Source organism: Amia ocellicauda, chromosome 5 (assembly GCF_036373705.1).
Source record: "Amia ocellicauda isolate fAmiCal2 chromosome 5, fAmiCal2.hap1, whole genome shotgun sequence".
In the NCBI taxonomy this organism is placed as follows: Eukaryota; Metazoa; Chordata; class Actinopteri; order Amiiformes; family Amiidae; genus Amia; species Amia ocellicauda.
In genome coordinates, this window is record NC_089854.1 from 705,386 (window position 1) to 728,151 (window position 22,766).

At 49.7% G+C, this 22,766-nt stretch overlaps 3 protein-coding genes across 3 annotated transcripts; all 3 read left to right on the top strand.

Annotated features, from left to right (window-relative positions):
• Positions 1-3,611: 3,611 nt before the first annotated feature.
• LOC136749114 (blue-sensitive opsin) lies at positions 3,612-7,958 on the top strand. The gene is made up of 5 exons (XM_066703074.1): positions 3,612-4,360; positions 5,256-5,424; positions 5,654-5,819; positions 6,146-6,385; positions 6,757-7,958. The coding sequence occupies exons 1-5, from the start codon at positions 4,000-4,002 to the stop codon at positions 6,886-6,888; spliced, it is 1,068 nt and encodes a 355-aa protein (XP_066559171.1). The 5' UTR covers positions 3,612-3,999; the 3' UTR covers positions 6,889-7,958.
• Positions 7,959-8,628: 670 nt separating this feature from the next.
• c5h6orf89 (chromosome 5 C6orf89 homolog) lies at positions 8,629-14,715 on the top strand. Its single transcript, XM_066703075.1, has 8 exons — positions 8,629-8,870; positions 9,014-9,627; positions 10,721-10,886; positions 10,989-11,119; positions 11,305-11,456; positions 11,906-12,041; positions 12,201-12,324; positions 12,974-14,715. Exons 2-8 carry the CDS (start codon positions 9,439-9,441, stop codon positions 13,054-13,056), a joined length of 981 nt encoding a protein of 326 aa, XP_066559172.1. The 5' UTR covers positions 8,629-8,870; positions 9,014-9,438; the 3' UTR covers positions 13,057-14,715.
• Positions 14,716-16,819: 2,104 nt separating this feature from the next.
• Positions 16,820-21,980, top strand: LOC136749116 (peptidase inhibitor 16). The gene is made up of 5 exons (XM_066703076.1): positions 16,820-17,032; positions 19,728-19,946; positions 20,233-20,339; positions 20,415-20,503; positions 20,828-21,980. Exons 1-5 carry the CDS (start codon positions 16,880-16,882, stop codon positions 21,136-21,138), a joined length of 879 nt encoding a protein of 292 aa, XP_066559173.1. The 5' UTR covers positions 16,820-16,879; the 3' UTR covers positions 21,139-21,980.
• The last annotated feature ends 786 nt before the right edge of the window (positions 21,981-22,766 follow it).

Sequence of the window (22,766 nt, forward strand, 5' to 3'; positions counted from 1 at the left end):
ATCTCTCTCTCTCCCTCTCCTGCTCCAGGCCTTGTCACTGTAATGAAACACCACAGGGGCAGCTCCAATCTCATCACAGGATCAACACAGACACCTTCACTGGGGCATCTGACCCGGATTAGTGGGTCAGTGTCGCACAAACACACACACACAAGCTTGCACACAACACCCCCCCACACAAACACACTCACACACAGAAACAAGCTTGCACACAACCTCTCCCACACACAAACACACACACGCTTGTACACAACCCCCTCCCCACACACACACATACAAGCTCACACACAAACCCAAAACTCACACAACCCCACATGTGCATTTGCACACAGAATATAGAAGGCTATATAAAACACAACAAGCCGAGATGAACGAGGTTGGTGTGATTTATGGTGGTAGATAACAAAAGTGACCTTCTAGCCAAGACATTATTAAATCATTTTCTCTGCTGGCATCCCGTGTCTCGCAAACAACCCACCTCCTGTCTGGACATAACACACATCTGACATGGTGTCTGTCACAGAGAAGGACAGGGGAACACTTTCTCTACGAATTGTGATCGTTTTTTAAAATGGTTTTTAACCTTTCATGATGCTGATAGTTGTTTGGCTGTCTTGCAACCTATTTATGTTAGGCAGGCCTACATGTAAAGACAAAATGTTTCTGCATTCCTCCGTGTTTGGACTGCACTGGTCTAGTGGGGGGGCAGGCTACTGTATTCACCACTCTCATGCTGTGTACAGTTGAGATGCGGAGTCACTGCCATGCCGGGTAACTCGCGGCTCGAGAAAGCTCGTGCCGAGTAAGCGGAGGTCATCGTGTGTATGTGCTGCGAAAGCCTGGGGAAGTGGTCTAATTGCTGCTGCTCTCTGAACTGGACATTTATCTGATTATCCACTCAACTTTTTTTTTGTTACCTTAGTCTGTTTGCAGGTGCCCTAGTGTGGCGCCCCCCTAATTATTGAAGATGATAGAAAAGCGAGGGAGAGAGCAAAAGAGAAAGACTTTTATACATATTTTTTATCTTTAAACCTCTTTTTTTAAATTGTTGAGGTCCATCAGCGATACATCACCATTCCCCTTTCTGAGTACACACAGAAAGAGGGAGAGAAAGTAGGAAAGAGAGAGAGGAGAGAGAGAGAGAGAGAGAGAGAGAGAGAGAGAGAGAGAGAGAGGGGGGTTACAAATATCCCTCCCCTCCCCTCCCCTGAAAGATTCATAATTAAAAAAATCTGTGTGATGGCTGAACTCACTAGCTGGGTTAGGAGCAAAGGTTAAAAAAGTCAAAGCCCAACACCTCACCAAGTCAGTGAGCTCAAACACTGAGCATGTATGGGAGCCAGCACGCCCTGCTTCTGATGTTCCTGCATGGATACAGAGTGCCTGCCCCCCCGAGAGGAGGAGGTGACGTGGGGCTGCAGTTTCCCTGGATCTCCACCTCAGGGTGTCAATCCAATCAGCCTGTTGGCATTTGCTTGGGATTGTGGATTAAGTGGAGCTGGCTCTGGGGTCTTACTCACAGCTTGTTAACGTGTATTTCTGTGGTAAGCGGATAAGAGACGGAGATTTGGTTTGTCCCCGGCTCCTGCAATCCCAGTCACCCCCCTTTCCCCTTGCGCACCCCGAGGCTGTGGCTGGGGGGTAACCGGCAGTCCTCCGTTTACTGGGGACTGTGAAACCCCAGCTGCGCCTCATTTGCCCTCCAGTTCAGGATTTACAGTGCAGTTCAGTGCGGGCAGGTCTAGTACCCTGCAGTGAAACCTGTGAAATAGCAAATGACAAACACAGAAAGAAAGAAATACAGACATGTACTACTGTTTCCTTCTCCTCTCTTTTTTTTCTTTCCATGTGCAAAAGCCACACCTCTCTCTCTCCCCTCTCTTCTCCTCTGTCTCTCTCTCCTCCTCTGTCTCTCTTTCTTTCTCAAATTCAATTCAATTTAAATTGAGCTTTATTGGCATGACCTCTTTCTTTGGTATTGCCAAAGCATGTAAGATACATGTGATAAAATAAAAAAGAAAATAGATATGTATAGGTAAGTAAATACATATAAAATATATAAATAAATTAAACATCATTAAAATCATTATCTATATAATAATCTCCCTCATTCTCCCTCTCCCTCTTCCCCCATCTTTCTCCTTCTCCTCTTTCTCTCTCCATCTTTCTCCACCCTCTCGCTCTCCCCTCTCTGTGGGTTCAACTCCTGGGTGGGGCTGTTGTACCCTGTATAAATGGATACAAATGTAAGTCGCCCTGGATAAGAGCATTTGCTAAGTGACAAATAATGTAATGTAATGATGACAGCAATGGAGCCCTGGGAGAGAGGGGCCTCAGGGTGTGTTTGTCATGCTGACTGGGCCTGGTCTGGGGTCCAAAGGCCCAATGTCAATGCCTACAGAGGATGGAGCACAGCCCCGGTGTACCATGCTTATGAGTCCCCCGCCACCAAGCCACTCTGTTGAACCCTGCTTTTGGTCCTGTCCGAAGAGTGGCCAGAGAGGTCCAGGGAGCTTGGTCTTGGAGTTAAATATATATTATTATTATTGTTTGGAGGGGTGTGGTGTCAGGATAAAAGCATCACTTGCAAAGAGCCTGCATGCACTCTGCTCAGCATGGCCAGCCAGCCATATCTGACTGGGGACTCGGGCACTGAAGAACATGACTGGGAGGAACTGCTGCTGTCCTACCCCCCATAACCATGTCTTAATTTACACTGACTGCCTGGGACTGAATGTCACCTTTTCTTCTTTTCATCATGGTTTACTCTGGTTAGGAAGGCTGGTAGCCAGGAAGAACATTGCTGTGTGGTTTAGTGTTGGTGGGTTCTCTGAGAGTGTGTAGGTCTGTCTTGGGGTTCCCAGTGTTGTTGGGGGTCCACAGGAATCTGCCACACTCCCATCCTAAATATCCCCTGAAGCAAATAAGAATGGGGCTGGACAGAAATGCATTCCTGACTTTATTTTCACCCCATTTCATTCTAATTTGTCACTTTAGTCAAATCAAACTCTTTGGCCCAGGGAGTCATTTCATGCCAGCTGAAAATAAAAGCAAAAGCAAAATGAAACTGAATGGTTACCCCTCAGTTGCTGGGCCAGCTGCTGTGGTTTTGTATTGCAAAGTCACAAATTTGCAATACCCGAAAGAGACCTGAAAGCACCACTGATTCAGATGTTATTGACAGAGGGGGCGCCAAAAAAAGATCCATTGCAGATTTGAGCAAATAGGAAAAAATAAAATAATACTCTGCAAAAATAAAAGCCAAGTCACCCTCAAGGTTTTTCGCAGGTGCAGGTCAGCCGTGGGGGATCACGGAATCATCTGTGAGATTGAGGGCAAGGGGCGGAGCTGCCTGTCCTGACATTGAGGCCGATTTCTCCTCCGCTGCGTCTCCCCTGTGAGAGGCGTCCATTTCTCCCTAAACCTGCAAATCTCTGTATGACGATGGCAATCCCTTTAAGCAAAATTACAGTCTTAATTTAGGTATGGGCCAACTGGCTGATTAGGGGCTTCTTAAACCATCAATTCTCCTCAATCTCTTTCCCCTTGACACATTCCCTTGGCTTGGGTCTAATCCCTGGTGGCACTACTTAAAAACAGTATAAAACCCACGACCGGTGTCTCAGGCAGCACACAGGACGCACAGAGCAGCGCTCAGGCAGACGGAAGTGGGAGTGAAGTCACCGCGAGCCACGAGTTTCTGAGACGAGAGCTTGAGGGCTTCAGATGGACTAGCTTCTGTTGTCATTTTTCAGTTTTGTTTTGTTTGGAGAAATACTTATTCATACACACACACATGCACACACACACGTAGGAGAGTATATAATTTAACCAGTGCCGCTTTTGCTTTGCGCCTGATTCAATTTTGTTCCTTTTTTCTCTTGGTTAATGCTACAATTGTTAATGCTGATATAACTCAGTTAAAGACAATTACAACGACCACAGCGCCACTCCCACTACAGCTGCTACGACTTCTCAAGCATATCTGTTCCTGCAGCGATGAACGGCACAGAGGGAAACAATTTCTACATCCCGTTCTCCAACCGGACGGGCGTGGTGCGCAGCCCCTTCGAGTACCCGCAATACTACCTGGCCGAGCCCTGGAAGTTCGCCACGCTGAGCGCCTACATGTTCATGCTCATCATGCTGGGCTTCTCCATCAATGGCCTGACGCTGCTGGTCACTGTCAAGCACAAGAAGCTGCGGCAGCCACTCAACTACATCCTGGTCAACCTGGCGGTGGCTGGCCTGGTCATGGTGCTGTGCGGCTTTACCATCACCTTCTACACGGCCATGAATGGATACTTCGTGTTTGGGCCCCTGGGCTGCGCCATCGAGGGCTTCTGCGCCACGCTCGGAGGTGAGGTGGGGCAGGGGTGGGGCGCATAGGGGTACCCCAGGGGTGCCTGCCAAGCTGTGAGAAATGTAACAGTGTATTATACATCCCGTAGTTGGGTAGGAGGAGAGCAAGGGTCCTTATCTGTGGCTTGGGGGAGCATACAGGCTTTCTGATCAGTCTAATCTGATCGGTCCATAAAGCGATGGTTGGAGAACCCTGCTGAGAGGGTGAACTTTGCGTGTCCCCTTGCCAGGTTGTTTAGTGCTCTAATTCTCTGCGTAACCAGCTGAATGGGCTGAATTTTGCAGCACAATTTTTGTGGGGGTAGATGGGTTTGGAGAGATTATATGCAGACACTCCCCGGGTTATGCAAATTCGACCGCATGCTAAATGTTCAACGTGAATACGATTTTTGAGTTGCGGAAAATATTGCATAGTGTACGGAGAGTGGTGTGTAGCACGCCGGAATGCAGCAGCAGCATCTCCTACAATGGAAGGCTTTGAGCTCTCACAGCCTCTCAGTTGCATGTTACTGTACTGTACAGTGGTGCATATATATACATATATATATATATACATTTTTCCAACATACGTAAAATACAGGTTACGCAAGGCTTTCCAGAACTAAACAATTGCGTAAGTCAGGGAACGTCTGTACTCTTCCGTGACTGACCCAGACTCACTGCCCATGCACAACATGAGGGTGTAGGCTATAAAGACTAGCAAACAAAATGATGCCTTACTGTAAAAATGTCCTACTTCTCTTGTGCTGAAGTGGTCGAGCTCTAGAAGAAAAAAAACATGCAGTCAGATCTGTTGCAGGAGAAGGGAGGGCTGGGGGGAACCTCCGAGGGGATTTGCCTGCTCTATTGCCCCTAACCCCTCTCTCTCTCTCCCTCTCTCTCTCTCTGCTCAGGTGAGGTGGCGCTGTGGTCGCTGGTGGTGTTGGCCATTGAGAGGTACATCGTGGTCTGCAAACCCATGGGCAACTTCCGCTTCTCGTCCTCGCACGCGTTCATGGGCATCGGCTTCACCTGGTTCATGGCTTTCACCTGCGCTGGTCCGCCCCTGTTTGGCTGGTCCAGGTAGGTGGGCGCACCAGGGCTGGGCTGGGGTTGGGGTTGTCGGTGGAGTGTGGAGACAGGGAATAACTGGGGACTGAACGGGGACCGAAAACACACCTCCAGTGGCGAGGTCTTGAAGACGACCAAACCAAGAAACACCACTGCTTTTTTTCATTTACACAGTTAATGCATAGCTAGTCGTCTCTTCCATTTTCTCATCATGGGTGGTGTGTGTCCACCACTCCCCCAGGTACATTCCCGAGGGCATGCAGTGCTCCTGTGGACCGGACTACTACACCATGAACCCACACTACAACAACGCCTCCTACGTCATCTACATGTTCGTTGTACACTTCCTGATTCCCATGGTGATCATATTCTTCTCCTACGGCAGGCTCCTATGCAAAGTGAAGGAGGTGAGCAATGACCCGAAAGACCTGGCTCCACTCTCCTCTCTTTACAGCCTCGCCAACCTCTCCATCTCTCTGTCTCACAGCTCCGCTCTCCTCTCTCCTGGAAGATCACAAAATATCACAACTGACTCTCCTCAAACTCTCTCTCTCTCTCCATCTATCTGTGTATCTGTCTGTCTCTCTGTCTATCTATCTTTTTCTCCCCATACACTTAAGCCCTGAATCTCTGTCTCTCTGTCTCTCTCTCTCTCTATCTCTCACCTCTCTCCTGGATACTCACAGCTCCCTGACTGACTCCTCTCTCTCTCTCTATCTTTCTCTCCCTCCAGGCAGCGGCATCCCAGCAGGAGTCTGCCTCGACACAGAAGGCTGAGCGCGAGGTGACAAGGATGGTGATCCTGATGGTCTTTGGCTACTTGGTGGCCTGGGTGCCCTATGCCTCGGTGGCCTTTTGGATCTTCATGAACCAGGGCGCTGACTTCTCTGCCAGTTTCATGACTATCCCTGCCTTCTTCGCCAAGACCTCTTCCTTGTACAACCCCATCATTTATGTACTGCTCAACAAACAGGTACCTGCCACTCGCTCCAAAACATACACATACACACACACACACACACACAGACTGAGATACACACAGAACTGCACTTACACCCCCGGACACTCACACATGCAAACACCAGCAGACAGACAGAGACAGAGCTTACATAAGTACACAGACACTCACACACACAGACATGCAGATATGCACTCAGACAGACAGGCAGGCACACAGAGACCAACATATGCACACACACTAGTTCAGTCAACCTACATACAAGTCCTTGAGCATCTAACTGTTTCACTGCCCCATGTCCTGCAGCCAGATGTTTGTCCTGTTTCCTATCTGCCTAACTCTCTCTCTCTCTCTCTCTCTGCTCTCTCTTTCTCTCTCTCCTCCAGTTCCGTAACTGCATGATCACGACTGTCTGCTGTGGGAAGAACCCCCTGGGAGACGACGACACCTCCTCCACAGCCTCCCAGAGCAAGACAGAAGTGTCCTCAGTGTCCTCCAGTCAGGTGTCTCCGGCATAGGTCCGTCCCCACGGACTCTCTGTCCCCGCGTCCCCCCCTCACTCACACCTCTCTTAGATTCTCAGCTCCTCTTGTTTTCATTATTTGCATGAACTGTGACCTTGGGATGAAAAGGTCTTTATATCCTTATTGATGTTGGTATTGATAACGGCAGCGCGATTGTGAGGATTTTTTTATTACCATTATAATTTGTTTCCAAAAATGTATTGTACAACCATTGACCCGTTGACATTAAGTTTGGTTTTGGTCTGGAAGCAGAACCTTGTTACAGATTGGGCTGAAACAAATGAAGAATTAATTAAGACAATTAATTAATTAATTGATTAATTGGTCTCAATTGGAAACATGCAAAACAAAATGGAAGGAAAGGAGGGAGAAAGGTGAAAAACACAAAATGAAAAAACAAAGAAAAAGAAACCCCTCAATCCCCTAGCGAGGATTCACACGACTTCCTTGGGCTTTGCGTTCCTGCAGTTGCTCTGCAATCTGCGCAGACGGACCTGCCTCCCCCATCCTGGGCAGGTCTGGGTTAGGAGGTGGTCGTGGGAGGGGTTGTCAGGGTGCGGCAGAGTGACCGACTCCACGAAGCAAAGCCCAAGGGAGTGAGAGCTCCATGTGGTGAGCGGAGCTGCTGTAAAGAACTCGAAGTTAATATTCAGAACTACAGGGAACTGTGTATCAAGCCTGTCAGATTATTTCAATGCACTTAGGAAACGCTGTGAAACTGAGACAGGATTGCGGTGTACAGCCTCAGAGCATGAGGCAGCGGACCCTGATTCCTTCCCCGAAGCTCCTCTGTATATACAAACACTAGACACCCTTTCCAGCAGGCGTCTGTCCTGGGGAAGGGGATCCCAGTAGGCTCTGTCCACTTCACACCTGTTTTTCTTAAGTCTTTCTTTCTTTTCTTCGTCTGTTTATTTGTTTTGTTTTGTTGTCACTCTGGGCAAATGATTCACATGTTTGTCTGATCATGTCACCATTGCTGTATATATTTTATAAATAACATATTATTTATTGTGAATTTGTAAAGTCAAAAGATATAGGATATATATATATATATATATATATATATATATATATATATATATATATATAGACAGAAAATAAATGCATGCATCACAAACAGGGGGTGTGTTGTCTGATTATTATGCACTAGTCCTTCCAGGTCAGACGGTATGTTTATCCTCTGGGGAGGCCCCAGTTGCCAGGGAACTGTCGTACCAAAAGGAGGAAGATAGGAAGATGAGGCGGCAAAGTGATTTTCCAAGCCTGATTTATTAAACTGAATCAATTTCTCTTGTTATATTTGCAAAATAATATACAATCACACAAAATATACAATATACAATAAACAACACTCTAAAGACATTTATTAAGGGGCCCCTGAAAGAGTTTAAAGAAATTACTGCAGCCAACTATACAACTATCTATCTATTAAACTATCTATTTATAAATCTATCTATAGCTAAATATTGTTATTATTGGAAAATATCATTTTAGATTTCTGTTTTAATGGAAAAAAGCAGCAAACCCCGAACTACACAACTCAACACCCCCCTTCCTGCGTCACTCCGCACTTTGTACCATCTCCCAGTAAAACGTGTGGGTACGCCTTACCCAGGGTGCATTGCGACCGCACAAAGGCCAATGGCCGATGTTTTTATCCCTGCATTCGCTATGTTAATTTCGTCTATTGAATTTAGGCACAGACATGAATACTACATTGTGCACAAGAGCAGAAACAGCGCCTGATGTCACACATGCCTCTATCGCGGTATGAACATCCTTCCTTTTCCTTGAAATAATTAAAGTGTCACGACTGACGCGAATGTGCTGTCGTCGAATCGGCAATGTGAGGCGCAGGCGCAGTGCGGAAGTGGGAAGTTTGCTACAGCTGTGCGGAGCAGGTGGGTCGAGCCAGGCAGAGTAAACAACTCAAACTTTACAACTCACAATTCACCCATATCACACTTACACCGGTGAGTATCGGAGTCGGAGCGTCTTTCACTCAGCTGTATAGGGCGTAATTTGCCACCAAATCCCCATGTATAAGCAGCGTCATTATTATTATGAATTACTATGTTATGATGATGATGATGATGATGATGCCAATGCCGTGCAGGTGAGAGTGACGTCTCCACAGCTCGGTCGCAGGAGGATGCGAGTGGACGCGGAGCCCCGGGATCTGGGATGACAGCGGCGGAGACGCAACACGCTGCTCTGGACTGGATGCACAGTGGTATCTGTAATCACCCGCTGTAGAGCCGCGCTGTGTCGAGCAATCATCGCATTCGTTCATCGTTTTATTAATTTGTTGGTGTTTGTTAAAGCACATCTGGAATATGCACTCTATCTGGAATAGGGTTTAAATATGCACGTCTAGAGACAGTCCTGCAGCGGGATCCTCGGACAGATAACGGGCAGGTGGGCAGGTGATATATAGCGCCATGACGCTCTGCTCTCCGGAGCGCCACTGACCGTCGCGATCCCCCGGGACATGTGCGCCACTGAAGTCCACTGACGCGAGCGGCCGGACTGCACCCAGCCATGGGCATGGCCCCCAGCGAGCCGTGCATCTACGACAAGCTCTCGGAGAGCATCGACATCCTGCGCCAGTCGGGCTACCGCTACGGTATGTCGGAGAGGGAGATCGAGAAGTTCATCAAGCAGGTCCTGGAGACCAACGAGCCCCGGCGGGACCCGCCTCAGTTCCCCATCCTGCGGGCCACGCTGAAGGTGAGCGCTCACGGCACTGTGCCTGTCTTCATAATGACATCTATTATTGAGCTTGTTAGATAACACCTACGTTCAACTCTATATAAGCCTATATACTTATTTATATTAATTTGGACTGTACAAATGATGAGGAATAAAATGCAAAGAGTGATGCTGGGCAAGTACAGTTTACACACAGCATCATGTTTGTCAAGCCAAACTTCAAACACACGTGGTCTGCAGACATTTAAAAACAAATCTCAAAGAATCAAGCAGTATATTGTATTACTAGGGTTGTTTAATTTGCTAGTTATTGGATAATTGCTGTTCTGTGCAGTGGACACTGTATATTGGATCAAGATTATGACTGTCTCAGCCTGGAGGATGTCTCTCTCATACTGATGGAGAATTTAGGTTTACACTGGCTGTTGGGGCAGAGCTTGCTCAGCTTGTTTACCCCACTCTGTGTGGCGGACGGGCTGCTGTTACCACTCATGGAAGTCTCCCAGCTGTGTAAATGTTGTGTTTGGGTTTGCTGTCTGTGTCGCCTACGCCAGCCGCCCACTCACTCCAGCACGACAAAAGCCTGAGTGGGAACAGTGACAGAGAAACAAACAGTAACGCAAGAACAAAACAGCAACCGCACAAAGACAACAAACCGGCCGTGGATGTGCGGAGCTGCCGGGTCCACAGAGGTCAGCGCTGCCGTGCTGCTTGGTGCTCTGCCATCTGCTGCCAGAGGAGCATTGTTCCTCTCTGGCCTGTATCGTGACTGTCTGGCCTCTTGACAGGAGTTGCACAGGAGTTGGTTAATGCTGACTTATTGCACACTGTCTCCAGCGCCACGGGGAAGCCACCTGTGTGGAGACTGAGATTCCTGCATAGACTGTGGGATGGGTCTCTTGCTGTCCCTTGCTTTCTTCTTTTCTCTGTCTTTATGCTATAGTCTTGGGAGTTTGTTAATGTATTAATCTATCATCTGGCTGGCGATCTCTAACAGGGCAGCTTCACAGGAAGCACTGGTCTCATTGTCTTCAGCCAGTTTGTTATTGCTGATATTGTATTTTAATAGATCCCTGTGTTTCCTGGCTCAGTCTCTCTGCCTGTTGTTCAGTTTGTAGTTGCTGTGGGGTTCCTGTTGGTGGCAGTGCTGGTCTTCACCTACCCTCACAGCCCCCCCCAGCCAGGCCTGGCGCTGTTGGGGAGGCACAACTGGTCCTCACCCCTGGCCCACGTGCGCCTGCTGTCGCTGCCCATCGCCAAGAAGTACAACCTGCAAGGTACCCTAGGAACTGGGCTGTGCTGGGCTGGGCTGTGCCGCGGTTGTGTAGTGATTCTGTGTGCTGAATTTTGCTGACGGTGTCTTTCCGTCTGTCCTGCAGAGTTCCAGGTGTGGTGGAGTGCCCGGGGGGGGGTGCCAGTGAACTGCTCGGGCTGTGCGGGGGTGACGGCAGTCCTGGAGGTGGGGGGGAGACATGGCTTCCCCAGGGGACCCCACCCGGTTCTTGTCAAGGTAAACTACACACTGAGGCACACACACTGATTGAGACACACACACACACACACACACACACTGGCACTCACTGAAACTCAAAAACACTCGCACACTCACTGATACGCTCCTACACACACATGCACTGAGATTTACGCACTCTCTGCTGCTGCGGTGTGCTGAGTGCCCAGTGTTGTGTGTTTCAGGGCCGGGAGGACCTGGCTGTGACCTACCAGCACCTGCAGCAGCTGTTTTCCCAGCACCGGGAGTCAGTGAGCGTGCTGCTGATGGGGGAGGGGGGCGAGGAGGTCCGGGCCGAGGGCATCCCACTGGAGCCATCCAACTTCACCCTGCTGTGGTAAAACTCCAGTCCTGTGCGGTCCTATGTGGTATTCTCACTCGTTTCTCGGAGACGCGCTCATTGATCGCAGCGCTCTGACCAGGGCCGAATCAGCGCTGTGTTTACTTTAAAAACGTGTTGTTATTTTAAAGGGGAATGTCTTGTGTCTTTTCGCGTGTGTATGAAGGGGTTCCCCTCGGGCCGCGCGGACATTGTTGTCATTCAGCTCTTTCAGGGGTTTATTTTTTAATTACTTTGCACTTTGGGTGTCGGCCAAACGCATTCAAGAAAGAGCAATAATCCAGTAACTGTGTGGTCGGGTTTCCTGGCTCCTGCAGAGCGTCCCACAGCAACAACCACCTCTGGCCTCCCCCCCGCCCCCAAAATGAGCTTTATTGGCATGACGAGTTTATACCAGTGTCGCCAACTCTCTGTACAGCACTCTCTCTCCCCCTGTCTCCACACAGGCACAGTGCCCCCCAGAGGTGGGAAGAGGTGCTGCAGCTGCTGTTCCCAGGGCTGGAGCGCTGCCCCCTGTGGGGCGGGGAGGGTCTGTCCCTGCAGCGCTGCCTGGTCACACACAGCACGGGGCCACAGAGCCGGGTAGGCATGACTCGCACTCGGCTAGGGTGTTGTAGAGTGTGTTGAATGGTGTGCTGACTGGATCGGTGTGTGTTGTGTGCTGTGCTGTGTCTATCAGTGTGAAATGTGCGCTGTGCTGTTTGTGTCAGTGTGTATTGAGTGCAGTGTTGTGTGTTGCAGGCCCAGCGTGTGTACCAGTGGCTGGTTGTGGGAGAGGGGCTCCCGTCTCTCAGAGTCTTGCCCGTCCCTCACTGTCACAAACTCTGCAGCTCTTTTAACCTGTGGCTGGGGCCCGGGGACATGGGTGAGTGTGTCCTCTCTCTCTCTCTCTCTCTCTCTCTCTTTCTTTTTACAAGTGACACAGAGCTGCACTGGCCCCTTTTGGATCAATTGTCCCTCTGGGGACACCGATGACACACCCAGACCCAGTAGTTCAGAGAGCCGGGCCAGGAAGTATAACCAGTCACAGCTGGGCCCGGGGATCAGAGCACTGTGCGTCAGGGTACGGCGTTGTGTAGCCTGGCAATGGTTCAGAACTCTGCGACCCGGGAGTACACAGGCTTTGTGCATCAGCCTCACTCTCTCTCTCACTTTTGTCGGTCTCTCTGATTCACATTCGCTGTTCTCCAGATTAGAAAACAAAGCTGTGCTTCCTGGCAGTGAGGGGCTATTGTTGCTTCAGCCAGATGTTGAGATCTGTCTCTTGGTTCTGTTGATGCTTGTTTGAGCCTCAAACAAGCGTCAAACAAACTTTGAGAGGTAGAGAGAGATGGAGGGGAGAGAAAGTGAGGGAGGGAAACGGAGGCAGAGAGAAGCAGAGATGGATAGGCAGGGGAGGAAGAGGGAGAGACGGAGAGAGGGAAGAAGGGAGCAGAGGCAGAGGGACAGAGGCCGTGGGTGGCAGGGGGTGTCGTCTCTGCCGCCCCAATCACCCTGTGCTCTTCTCTCCTCAGTCTACGCGGACTCACGGCTCTGGTTCATGGACCTGTTTCCCGGCCGGGGGCAGAACGTCGTGTGTGACGGACCCGGTTTCTGAGACGCCCCGAGAGAGATGTGACTGAGCCAGGCTGGACACACAAGCGCACACACCACACACACACACGCACACGCAGAACAGAGATGAAGAGACGCACATGCATGCAACACACGGACACAAGTACAGTCGGATGCACGGGAGACGGACCCCGCTGGACAGACCACCCCACGCTGCAGGGGACTCGTCACGGAGGGGGCAGCGCCAGGGGTTGGGGAGGGGTTCACCACATAAAAACACACCCCTGTGCTCCCTTGTAAAGAGACGGTTCATTTTTCCCTCATTGGTTTATTTATTGTTTTTCTTACAAGCGCTGGCTTTGTTTTCGAAGACGCACAACTGCCCTCCGTTCCCCTATGAGTGCTACGACTCGCATGTTTACATTGATGTATAATTCTTTATTTTAATCTTTCTGTTGTCAAAGCCGAGTGAAAGAATGAATGTCAGAGAAGAGAGGGAGCGACTTTAAGATAGATACATAAAAATAATTGTAATTTCTGTAACCTTTTTGCATCCGGGTCTCTGACTGCAGTCCGCCCGTCCCAGTCTGTGCTCGGCATGCGCATTGCGTTCGGGTCAAGGGCCAAACGAGATGTTGAAGTGTGTGTTAGTTTTTGTTCTGTGATTTATTATTATTGGTATTATTATTGTTATTTTTTAACGTGCTGGCTCGCGGCCAAGGTGTTCTGTGTGGGAGCAGCTGGTTTCCAACAGGTGCTGACGCAGCGTAGCCTGACACAAGTGTCCTTACTACAGACGCCCCCCCGCCCAGGGCTCCAGTGCGGCGCTGCTGACCAGTGCAGACTGCACACAGGAGGCAGAGTGCCATGTTTTTCTGAGCTGTTTTACTGGAGACTCAATGGACTTCATCCCGAAGCGCGTTTTCATGTTTTGCTGGGTTGTTTTTCCTGGACGGCCAGCTGTGTGTGCAGGATGACATCACACCGACTGCCGCCCCAGGGTGGGGTCCCCACATCTGTCTCCTGGAGCACACTGCGAGGTCACAGTCTCCCGGGTCCCGCTCTCCTCCTCCAGTCCCCCCTCCACCCTGCACATCTGGAACCCGTCAGCCTGTTGTTGTGAACTGAGCTGTACTAGAGTCCTGTGTTATTTTTATTAAAAATGTATAATTTATTAATATAGGCAGGGTTTTTCTTTTTGTCCTGAGTCTCTGTGAGGACCCTCCCTCTCTCTACGCCTCCTTGAGGAAGGTCATGACCTTTCTCCCTCTCGGCCAGGCTTGTCCAAAGTAGAGGGTTGGACAGTGTTTGTGTGCAGGACGGTCCGGCGATGTTTCTGCCTTTCTCTCTCTCCCTCTAATCCTCTTTTCTATCATGGTTTCTGGTTTGGTTTCGTTCCTTTGAACAGCTTTGCCTTCCCTGTGGGTTCGGGTCCTGGGCCGCCCCTGGTTGTGGCCACAGCAATTCATGCTCTGACTGCGCTGTTTGGTCTCGTATCTGAGTAGGGGGATTGTGTGCGCGGTGAGGCTGTGTACATAACTTAAAGAGTACGAATCTCTGATGTAAAAAGGATGTCTGTGTGTGTGTATACAAAACACATTTGTATGTAAGCTATAATTGTTTTGGTGTTTTTTTTTTTCCCCCTCCAACCACAGAAAGTTTGATTAATGTTTATAATGAATAAAAACGTTCCTCTATTCTTTCCTAGAGTGGACTCCTGTTTTTTTCCTCGCAATGGTGAAATAGCATTCAAAACTATTATAGTGGGGATGGAGGGTGGCATGTTTTTGTTCTTCATCCCAAACTAATCAAGCCACCTCCCACTCACTGTTTCTCTACGCTTTCCTTTCCCTGTGCAGTTTTCCACGGACATCTGAAAAGGGAATTCTGGCCCGTCTTATGTTCGGGATGATGATGTTGTTTGTTGTCTGTCGTCTGGAGTTACATAAGAATATAAGAAAGTGTCCAATTGAGAGCAGGCGATTCGCCCCATCGTGCTTGTTTGGTGTCCATTAATAACTAAATGATCCATGGATCCTATCCAGTCTTTTTTTGAATGTTCCCAAATTGTTGCTTCAGCCACATTGCTGGGGAGTTTGTTCAGATTGTGACGCCTCTCTGTGTGAAGAAGTGTCTCCTGTTTTCTGTCTCGAATGCCTTGAAGCCCAATTTCCATTTGTGTCCCCGGGTGCGTGTGTCCCTGCTGATCTGGAAAAGCTCCTCTGGTTTAATGTGGTCGATGCCTTTCATGATTTTGAAGACTTGGATCAAGTCCCCACGTAGTCTCCTCTGTTCCAGGGTGAAAAGGTTCAGTTCCTCAGTCTCTCAGTAGGACATTCCCTTCAGACCTGGAATAAGTCTGGTTGCTCTCCTCTGAACTGCCTCTAGAGCAGCGATATCTTTCTTGAAGTGTGGAGCCCAGAACTGTCCACAGTATCCAGATGAGGTCTAACTCGTGCATTGTACAGTCTTAACATTACTGCCCTTGTTCTCAATTCTACACTTTTGACAATATACCCTAGCATTCTCACACCTGTCTGGGGTGTGAAGCCAGGGCACAGACTGTATGGTGTGGTATAGAACAGTATAGTCCTAAGGGTGTCGCCCTGAATGCCGTGTTGTGCGCTGTGTGTTTCAGGATCTGTTGCCAAAGATATGTGCTCTGAATGCTGAGGAACTCGTGTGTGTTACTGAGTGTGAAGCCAGAGATTTCCTGATCATAAGAGGTAATTAAGTGGCACATGTTGTAGCCACACACACACACACACACACACTCGGGCAACACACACAGCCAGTGTACACCCCCCGACACACCAGATGTGTCCGCTTGGAAACCGAACGTGGTGAGGTGCAGGGGGGGACACACACGCTGACCGCACACACTCCCCCAGTAACGGAGAGCGGGTCAACTGCCCAGCGGCCTTTCAGACACTGTCCTGAGAAAAAAGGGGGGTAGGGGGGTGTTGGCAGCTGGACCTCGGTCCTGAACGTCTGGACGGTGAGGAGAGCAGCTGCAGTGAAGTCCAGCTGTGAGCAAGACCTGGCTGGATGTGCCGACGGGTGACACTCAGTGAAGTCATGCTGGCGTGCTGTAGACAGAGACTGTTAATTCCATTTGCTGGAATGAACCCAGCAGGTTTAAATTATGATGATGTCGATGATACTTTAGCCGCTCAGCCCTGTGCTGGTCTAGGTGCCGCGGTGCTGTTCTGGTTGCTATGTGTGTCAGGGATTTGGCCAGTTCTGGGTGCTGCGGTTTCGAGGTCCCCGACCTTCATTCTGAGGGGAATTCATATGGAATTCATTACAGAGTCCAGAGAGAAGCCTTGTTTTTCTTCCTCTTCTTTATTGTCCTTTTCTGCCTCCTTGGCAGCACATTTCACGCTGCGCAGAGCCAGCCCTGTACATTTGTAATGTCTTTATTTCTAAGTTCACCGTCCCATGAGTGCTACACGAAAGAAGATGATGCATTTGTGTCCTTAGTCCCTAGCTCTCTGCCACTGCGTCACGCAGTGCAGGGGCATTAAAATTGCTTTCCGGGCAGAAGGTGTCAGGCGTGGCAAGGTGGCGGGTGAAGGGAACCAGGCAAGTCTTGGCCTGTTTTGAACAATATTCAGGAGGATCCATTCATTGATCTTACTTTTAACTCTGTGTGCCGAGCCGGGACACTGACACAGGCACGTGGACCGTATTACTCCAGCAGCTGGGCTTCTACCACTGGGCTGGGTGTTTCCCAATCCCCCCCCCCCCCGACTCCTGTTTATATAGCACTGCCTGGCTCAGAGCTGTGTCACTGGAGAGGCAGGTAGGCTGGAGCAGAGAGAGAGAGAGTGTAAGAGACAGAGAGAGAGAGACAGACCGACGCTATGCTGCTGCTCTCTGTGCTGTGGGCTGTGCTGGTTGGCCTCGAGGGGGTGTGGGGTCGTGACCTCACCGATGAGGAAAGACGTATCATCGTGGAGAAGCACAACCGCCTGCGAGCAGCCGTCGACCCCAGCGCCACCAACATGAAGAGCATGGTAAGGTACAGACAGACACTGAGCACAGACCTGGAGATACAGACAGACAGACAGACAGACAGACAGACAGAGCTTCAGCTGCAGACAGAATGAGCACAGAGTTTAAGCAGGAGTTTAAGCTGGGTGGATGAACAGACACACAGAAATGCAGAGACAGAAACTGCCCAGACAGGGAGACACAGAGACAAAGAGATGGACACAGAGACACAGAGACAGACAATGGACATAGGGACACAGATACACAGAGATGGATAGAGAAAGAGATGGACACAGAGACACAGAGCTGGACACAGAGAGGGACACAGAGACACAGATGGACATAGGGACACAGAGACACAGAGCTGGACACAGAGGGACACAGAGATGGACACAGAGACAGAGATGGACAGAGACACAGAGTCACAAGAGAGTCTGCTCAGCTGTAGCTGGCTTATTTTATTTTTGTTCCTTTTGAAGGAGATTTTAGCAATCTGAGTGAATTTTAGTCTGAGCTACAATTTGTTCATTTTCATTCTTCCTTTCTTTTTCGGGGGTGCGGGGGGTTAGCTCAGTTTCTCAAACCTGTACAGCTGAAAGGCGAGGCAGCAGCCTCCTGTACCTGGCTATGTCTCACGCCGCCCCTCCTCTCTCCGGTTATAACAGTGATGAGGAAAGACAAGACGTCGGTGGCAAGGCGCTGTAACAGCCTGTAGCTGTATTTCTGCGCGTTGCTGCCTGGCCTGGGAGATTACTGGTTTAGTCTCTCCAACTGTGCAGAGAGCGAGCACAGTGTTGCCGGGCGTACGGATAGGATTATATTTAATAAGCACCTCACTCCACATTTGCCACCGACTGCAACTGTTTAGTCTCGGCTAGAGCTCTCCAAATCAGAAGGCCAATTTCACCCAGGAGCAAGAAACACAAACTAAATAACAATGAAAACTATAGCACGGTTTAACTGCTTACACAATATACCTGTAACGTAGCTGTGCGTCTGGGCTGCCGGGACTGGCTGTCAGAGGAGTGACTGTTTTGTTGGCACTTGTGTCAATCAGATGGCAATTCACTGTAGCCAGATAGATCACAAGTTTATTACAGCAGGAAATCATGGGCAGTTATTTATTATTATTATTCACCCGTTTTCAGTAATCGCTTCATCGTGCACAGGGTTGAGGTGAGCCGGGGCCTGACCTGGGGGGCATGGGGTGCCACGGGGGTGACAGCCTGGACAGGAAGTCAGTCCACTGCAGATAATTGTTATAATTTTATCCCAGTGCAATCCCTGTCCCACTGACCGTCCACACTTGTTTTTTATGATGTTTCTCGCTATACATGTAACTCAAGCAGCTCTATATTCGGTGTGCTTGACAGGGACCACCTCTGTGCCCAAGACAGGTTACCAGCAAGACCCAGCTCTCTGTGTGTGGCCTGGGCCGTGGCCTGGGCCGTGTCAGCAGGAGATGTTGTGCTTGGCGGCAGTTCGGCTCAATCCCACAGTGCCGGGGTGACTGGCTGCTGGGGCGGGTTGTGTATGAAATGTTGCACAATGGCCAGGATGCTGTAGGACCCTCATTGTTCAGGGGTCTCTCACACTCCAGCTGAATTCCAGAACCGTCTCTGTGAAGGATCGGACAGCTGCGAGACTCGGACCGCTGGTTGCGTTGTTTGCGTTTGCAGAGATGTTTTTATTGACATTGTTTTTTGCGGGGGCGGGGTGCATTGATTTATATTTGACCACATGCATGTCAGAGAGCCCAGAAAGAGGGGAGGGAGGGGGACAGGGAGAGCGAGGAATGTTGGTTTGCATTTCTTAATAGGAAAGGTGAATTGGGACAGGAGAACTGTGGCTTTATAGATCGTGAATCACAGTCTGGTACGAGTCCCACGCCGTTCAGACCACGTCTTATTTCTGCACCGTGTCCTTCAAAGTGCTGGTCTGTTTTAAACCCCACCAGCCGAACTCAGCCGGGGTGTGTTTGAATTGCAAAGTGAAAACGCTGTCTGACCCTCAGGAGGCCCTGGGGGGGGGAGCAGGAAGATACAAAAACCTGGACTGGACTGGAATAGGGATAATCAGGGACATCAAACAGAAAGCGATGGGATACAGGTTTGTATGTTACAATTGGCTGATTACAAAGCCACGTTGTGATTGGTCTAAGCCTGTGACCCTCTTATAATTACTGTTATTACTATTAACATTGTCTTGCTGCTGTGGTTTGACGGCACCTGATCGCCTGCAGTGAAAGTCATAAGGGGGATTTCTGTGCTCAGCTGCCAGGGAGATGGCCTCGGGGGGGGGCGTGTATCAATTACCCTCACATTCCGTCCTGGCCAGTGTGTGGTGTGAGCTCAGCGACTCTCACACGCATGCACGCACGCACACACAGACACACACAGACACACACAGACACACCTCCGTTAAATATAGGGCACACAGCTGTACTGAGGGGGCAGGCTGGGGCAGGGGAAGAGAGCAGAGAAGGGCGATCAGGCTCGGTTAAAGCTCAAGTATCCGGGTGGCATCAGAAATCTCCAGCACAGTCAACACTCAGCTTTGTTTATCAGTGGAAATAATGGAAGAAATAAAAAAAACTCTGCACTTCTAAATAAGTGCAAACACAGAAATACAATTTCAAAAATGTATTTACAACATGAATACATAAGCAAACACATATATAAAGACATTAAAACAAATCATCTGATCTCTGTGTCTCAGAGCTATGGGCAGGATCTGGAGGAGATAGCAGCGCAGTATGCGACCAAGTGCATCTGGGATCACAACCCCGCCCTCAAGGACATCGGCGAGAACCTGTACCTGCGCAACAGCAGCCTGGACGTGGGCATGGCCATGGACAAGTGGTTCCTGGAGCACCAGGATTACACCTACGACACTGGCCACTGCCAGCCGGGCAAGATGTGCGGACACTACACCCAGGTGAGAGGGGCAGACTAAATCTCTGACAGGGTGCCAGAGTGTTAGAGGAGGAAACTGGTCTCTGGGGGCCTGCTGGCTGCATCCCCTCCAAGCCGTATCATTATGTAATTCAGCAGCAAGGAGATCAGAAAGTTGTTAACCCCCCCATTGAAATGAGTTATTGAGTCACAAAGCTGCTGACAGTCAGCTGAGCGGTGCTTCCTCCTCGATCTCTGAGCTCTGCTGAGGAGGAGGAAGAGGACAGAGAGGATGAGGTGGATGATGATGATTTGTATTGTCTTGTCAGCTGGTGTGGGCCAACAGCAGCAGGGTGGGCTGCGGAGCGCATTACTGCAGTGAGGTGCAAGGGCTGGACTTCTCCGGGACCATGCTGGTCTGCAACTACTCACCCAAGTGAGTGAGAGAGAGAGGGGAGGGAGAGAGTGTGTGACTGATTGACTGATTTATTACCCTGTATCATCCTTTCAGAGGCAATTACATAGGAGAGAAGCCCTATGAGGAGGGGGAGTCCTGCTCCAGCTGCCCGGCCCAGCACCACTGCCTGGACAACCTGTGTGGTAAGAGCCCGGGGCTTCTGTGGGACGAGAGGGGATCCTGTACTGCTGTTCTGCTCAGGCCCGGTCTTGGGAGGAGTGGGGGAGCACTGTCCGGGTGATGTGTCCCCCCATTCAACTCTTGGGGTCCCTTTGCCTTCTGTCCTGGCAGGCAGTGAGGGACAGGGACTTGTACGGAAAAATGCAGACCACAGAGCGAAGCAGGAGAGACAGCCAACGCGCTTCCTCTCTTATTGTCGTTTTTCTGATGGTTTGATGTCAAAAGGGGTTCTTTGGGCCGATCAGGGGTCAGATCATTCCTCATGAATTCCTTGTCCCCGTCCCCAGTGCCGGACAAGCCCGAGACGACGACACCGGAGTGGACAACTACAGCGGACTGGAAAGAGAGCCCGCAGGGAGATACGGACTCCCCACCGTCCACGGGCATGACACAGGATGACTCGGGGACCCCCTCCTCCTCAGACCAGCCTGAGGAGGACGGACAGACCCCCGCTTCATCAGAGGAGCCCTTCACATCGTCACAGCAGCTCCCAGAGGGCGCTGAGGATCGGTGGGAGCGAGGAGAGGCGGGCAGACCGGTGTCTCACTGGACTCTCTGCCTGCTGCTCACACTGCTGCTGGGGCTGGTCATGACATGAGTGACCAGACAGACACAGACACACACACAACACACACACACACACACACACACACACACACACACACACACACACACAACACACAACACACACACACACACACACACACACACACACACACACACACATACAACACATTCACACTCACACACACACAATTCTTAAGACCCTGTATTCTGTGTTCTCTTCCACCTGTCTTTAAATGAATTAAGTAAATAATGAGTTCAACTCCAAAACACTTACCTTTAATCTGGATTAGTTTGCTGTACAGATTCAAAATCTTCATCTGTTTCTGGAGCCAAAAACAATTAAAATGTTTGAATTGTCTTGTTAGGTCAATTTAGGGTATCATCATTGGAGTAGCTTTAGGGGGAGTGATGTTGAGAGAATGTTAAATTGTCTCCCCCAGTAATGTCTGCCTGGCTCCATATGGGTAGTGGACGATATTGATCCCCCCTCCCGCTTGACAACTCTGCACCCTCCCGCTCGACAACTCCGCAACCAACCCCACCTACAGAAGACCCGAAATACATGTCCCCCCAGTTCTGAAAACAAACCTTTGCCACTGGGTTTAATCAAACAGCCAGAAGACAGTGTGTCAATCAATCAATCAATCAATCAGTCAGTCAGTGTTGATTTGCTGTAGTGCCCTTCTCAAATGTGTGCACCGGGGACTGGTTCCCAGACCCTCAGTACAGGAAGTGGGAGTGGGAGCTGCGGGGCTAGAGATTCAAATGAACAACAATAATAATAATTGCAGAAGCATGGCATCAGTTGTAAATCATATCCTGTAAATGTGCTGTAAATTTCTGTACATATCAATAAACAGTCTCTTTTGTTTATTTTGTGTTTTACTCGGTTACTTCACTGAGATCTTTTCACTCTTGAAACTGAAGCAGCTCGGCTCCCAGTGCTGTGCATTAGAGACACCAGTGACTGACTGACCGAGAGGTCCGTATGGAGTGGTCAGGGGACGGCCCTGGAGGTTTATGGTAAACCAGACAGACACAGACAAACAGGTGGGCAGGCAGGCAGGCAGAAGGCATCTGCTGTGGAAATAGATACACACTGTCCCTGCAGGTAAGGTATAGCAGTATGGGATCTGCCGTGAAATTGAACTGATTTCTGTAGAATCGCTTTTATTGTAAAGCAGTTGGAGACTGTTGTAAACTGTGTGTAATTATCCTGGTCTGGCTTTAAGGATGCGTCAGCCCACACAGGATCAGCTGAGCCACCGGCCGGCAAAAACTGCTGAGGACTGGCCTTCAAAAAATACAAGAAGAAACATACCTTTTGCATGTTCATCCTGTATATTTGACTGACTATGCGCAGAATGCAAGTGGTTGGTTTTGTTTCTTCAAACCCACAAGGGTCACATGATTTGCAGCACAGGGGCGATGACTGGTTGTGAGACACTTCTCATTACAGACCCGGGCTGTTGCGTGACTGTCTCACTGCACCGGGGGTTACAGGCCTCTTTCACCCCCTCTGCTGCTTTTAGGTACATACTGTCTGTATTTGATCTGACTAGATATGACTCATCTTTTATTAGATCCGCAATTTGCATAAATATTAAAGCTCTGATCTGTGAGAAAAATATGCACAGATGTATTTGCCTTTATTTATTC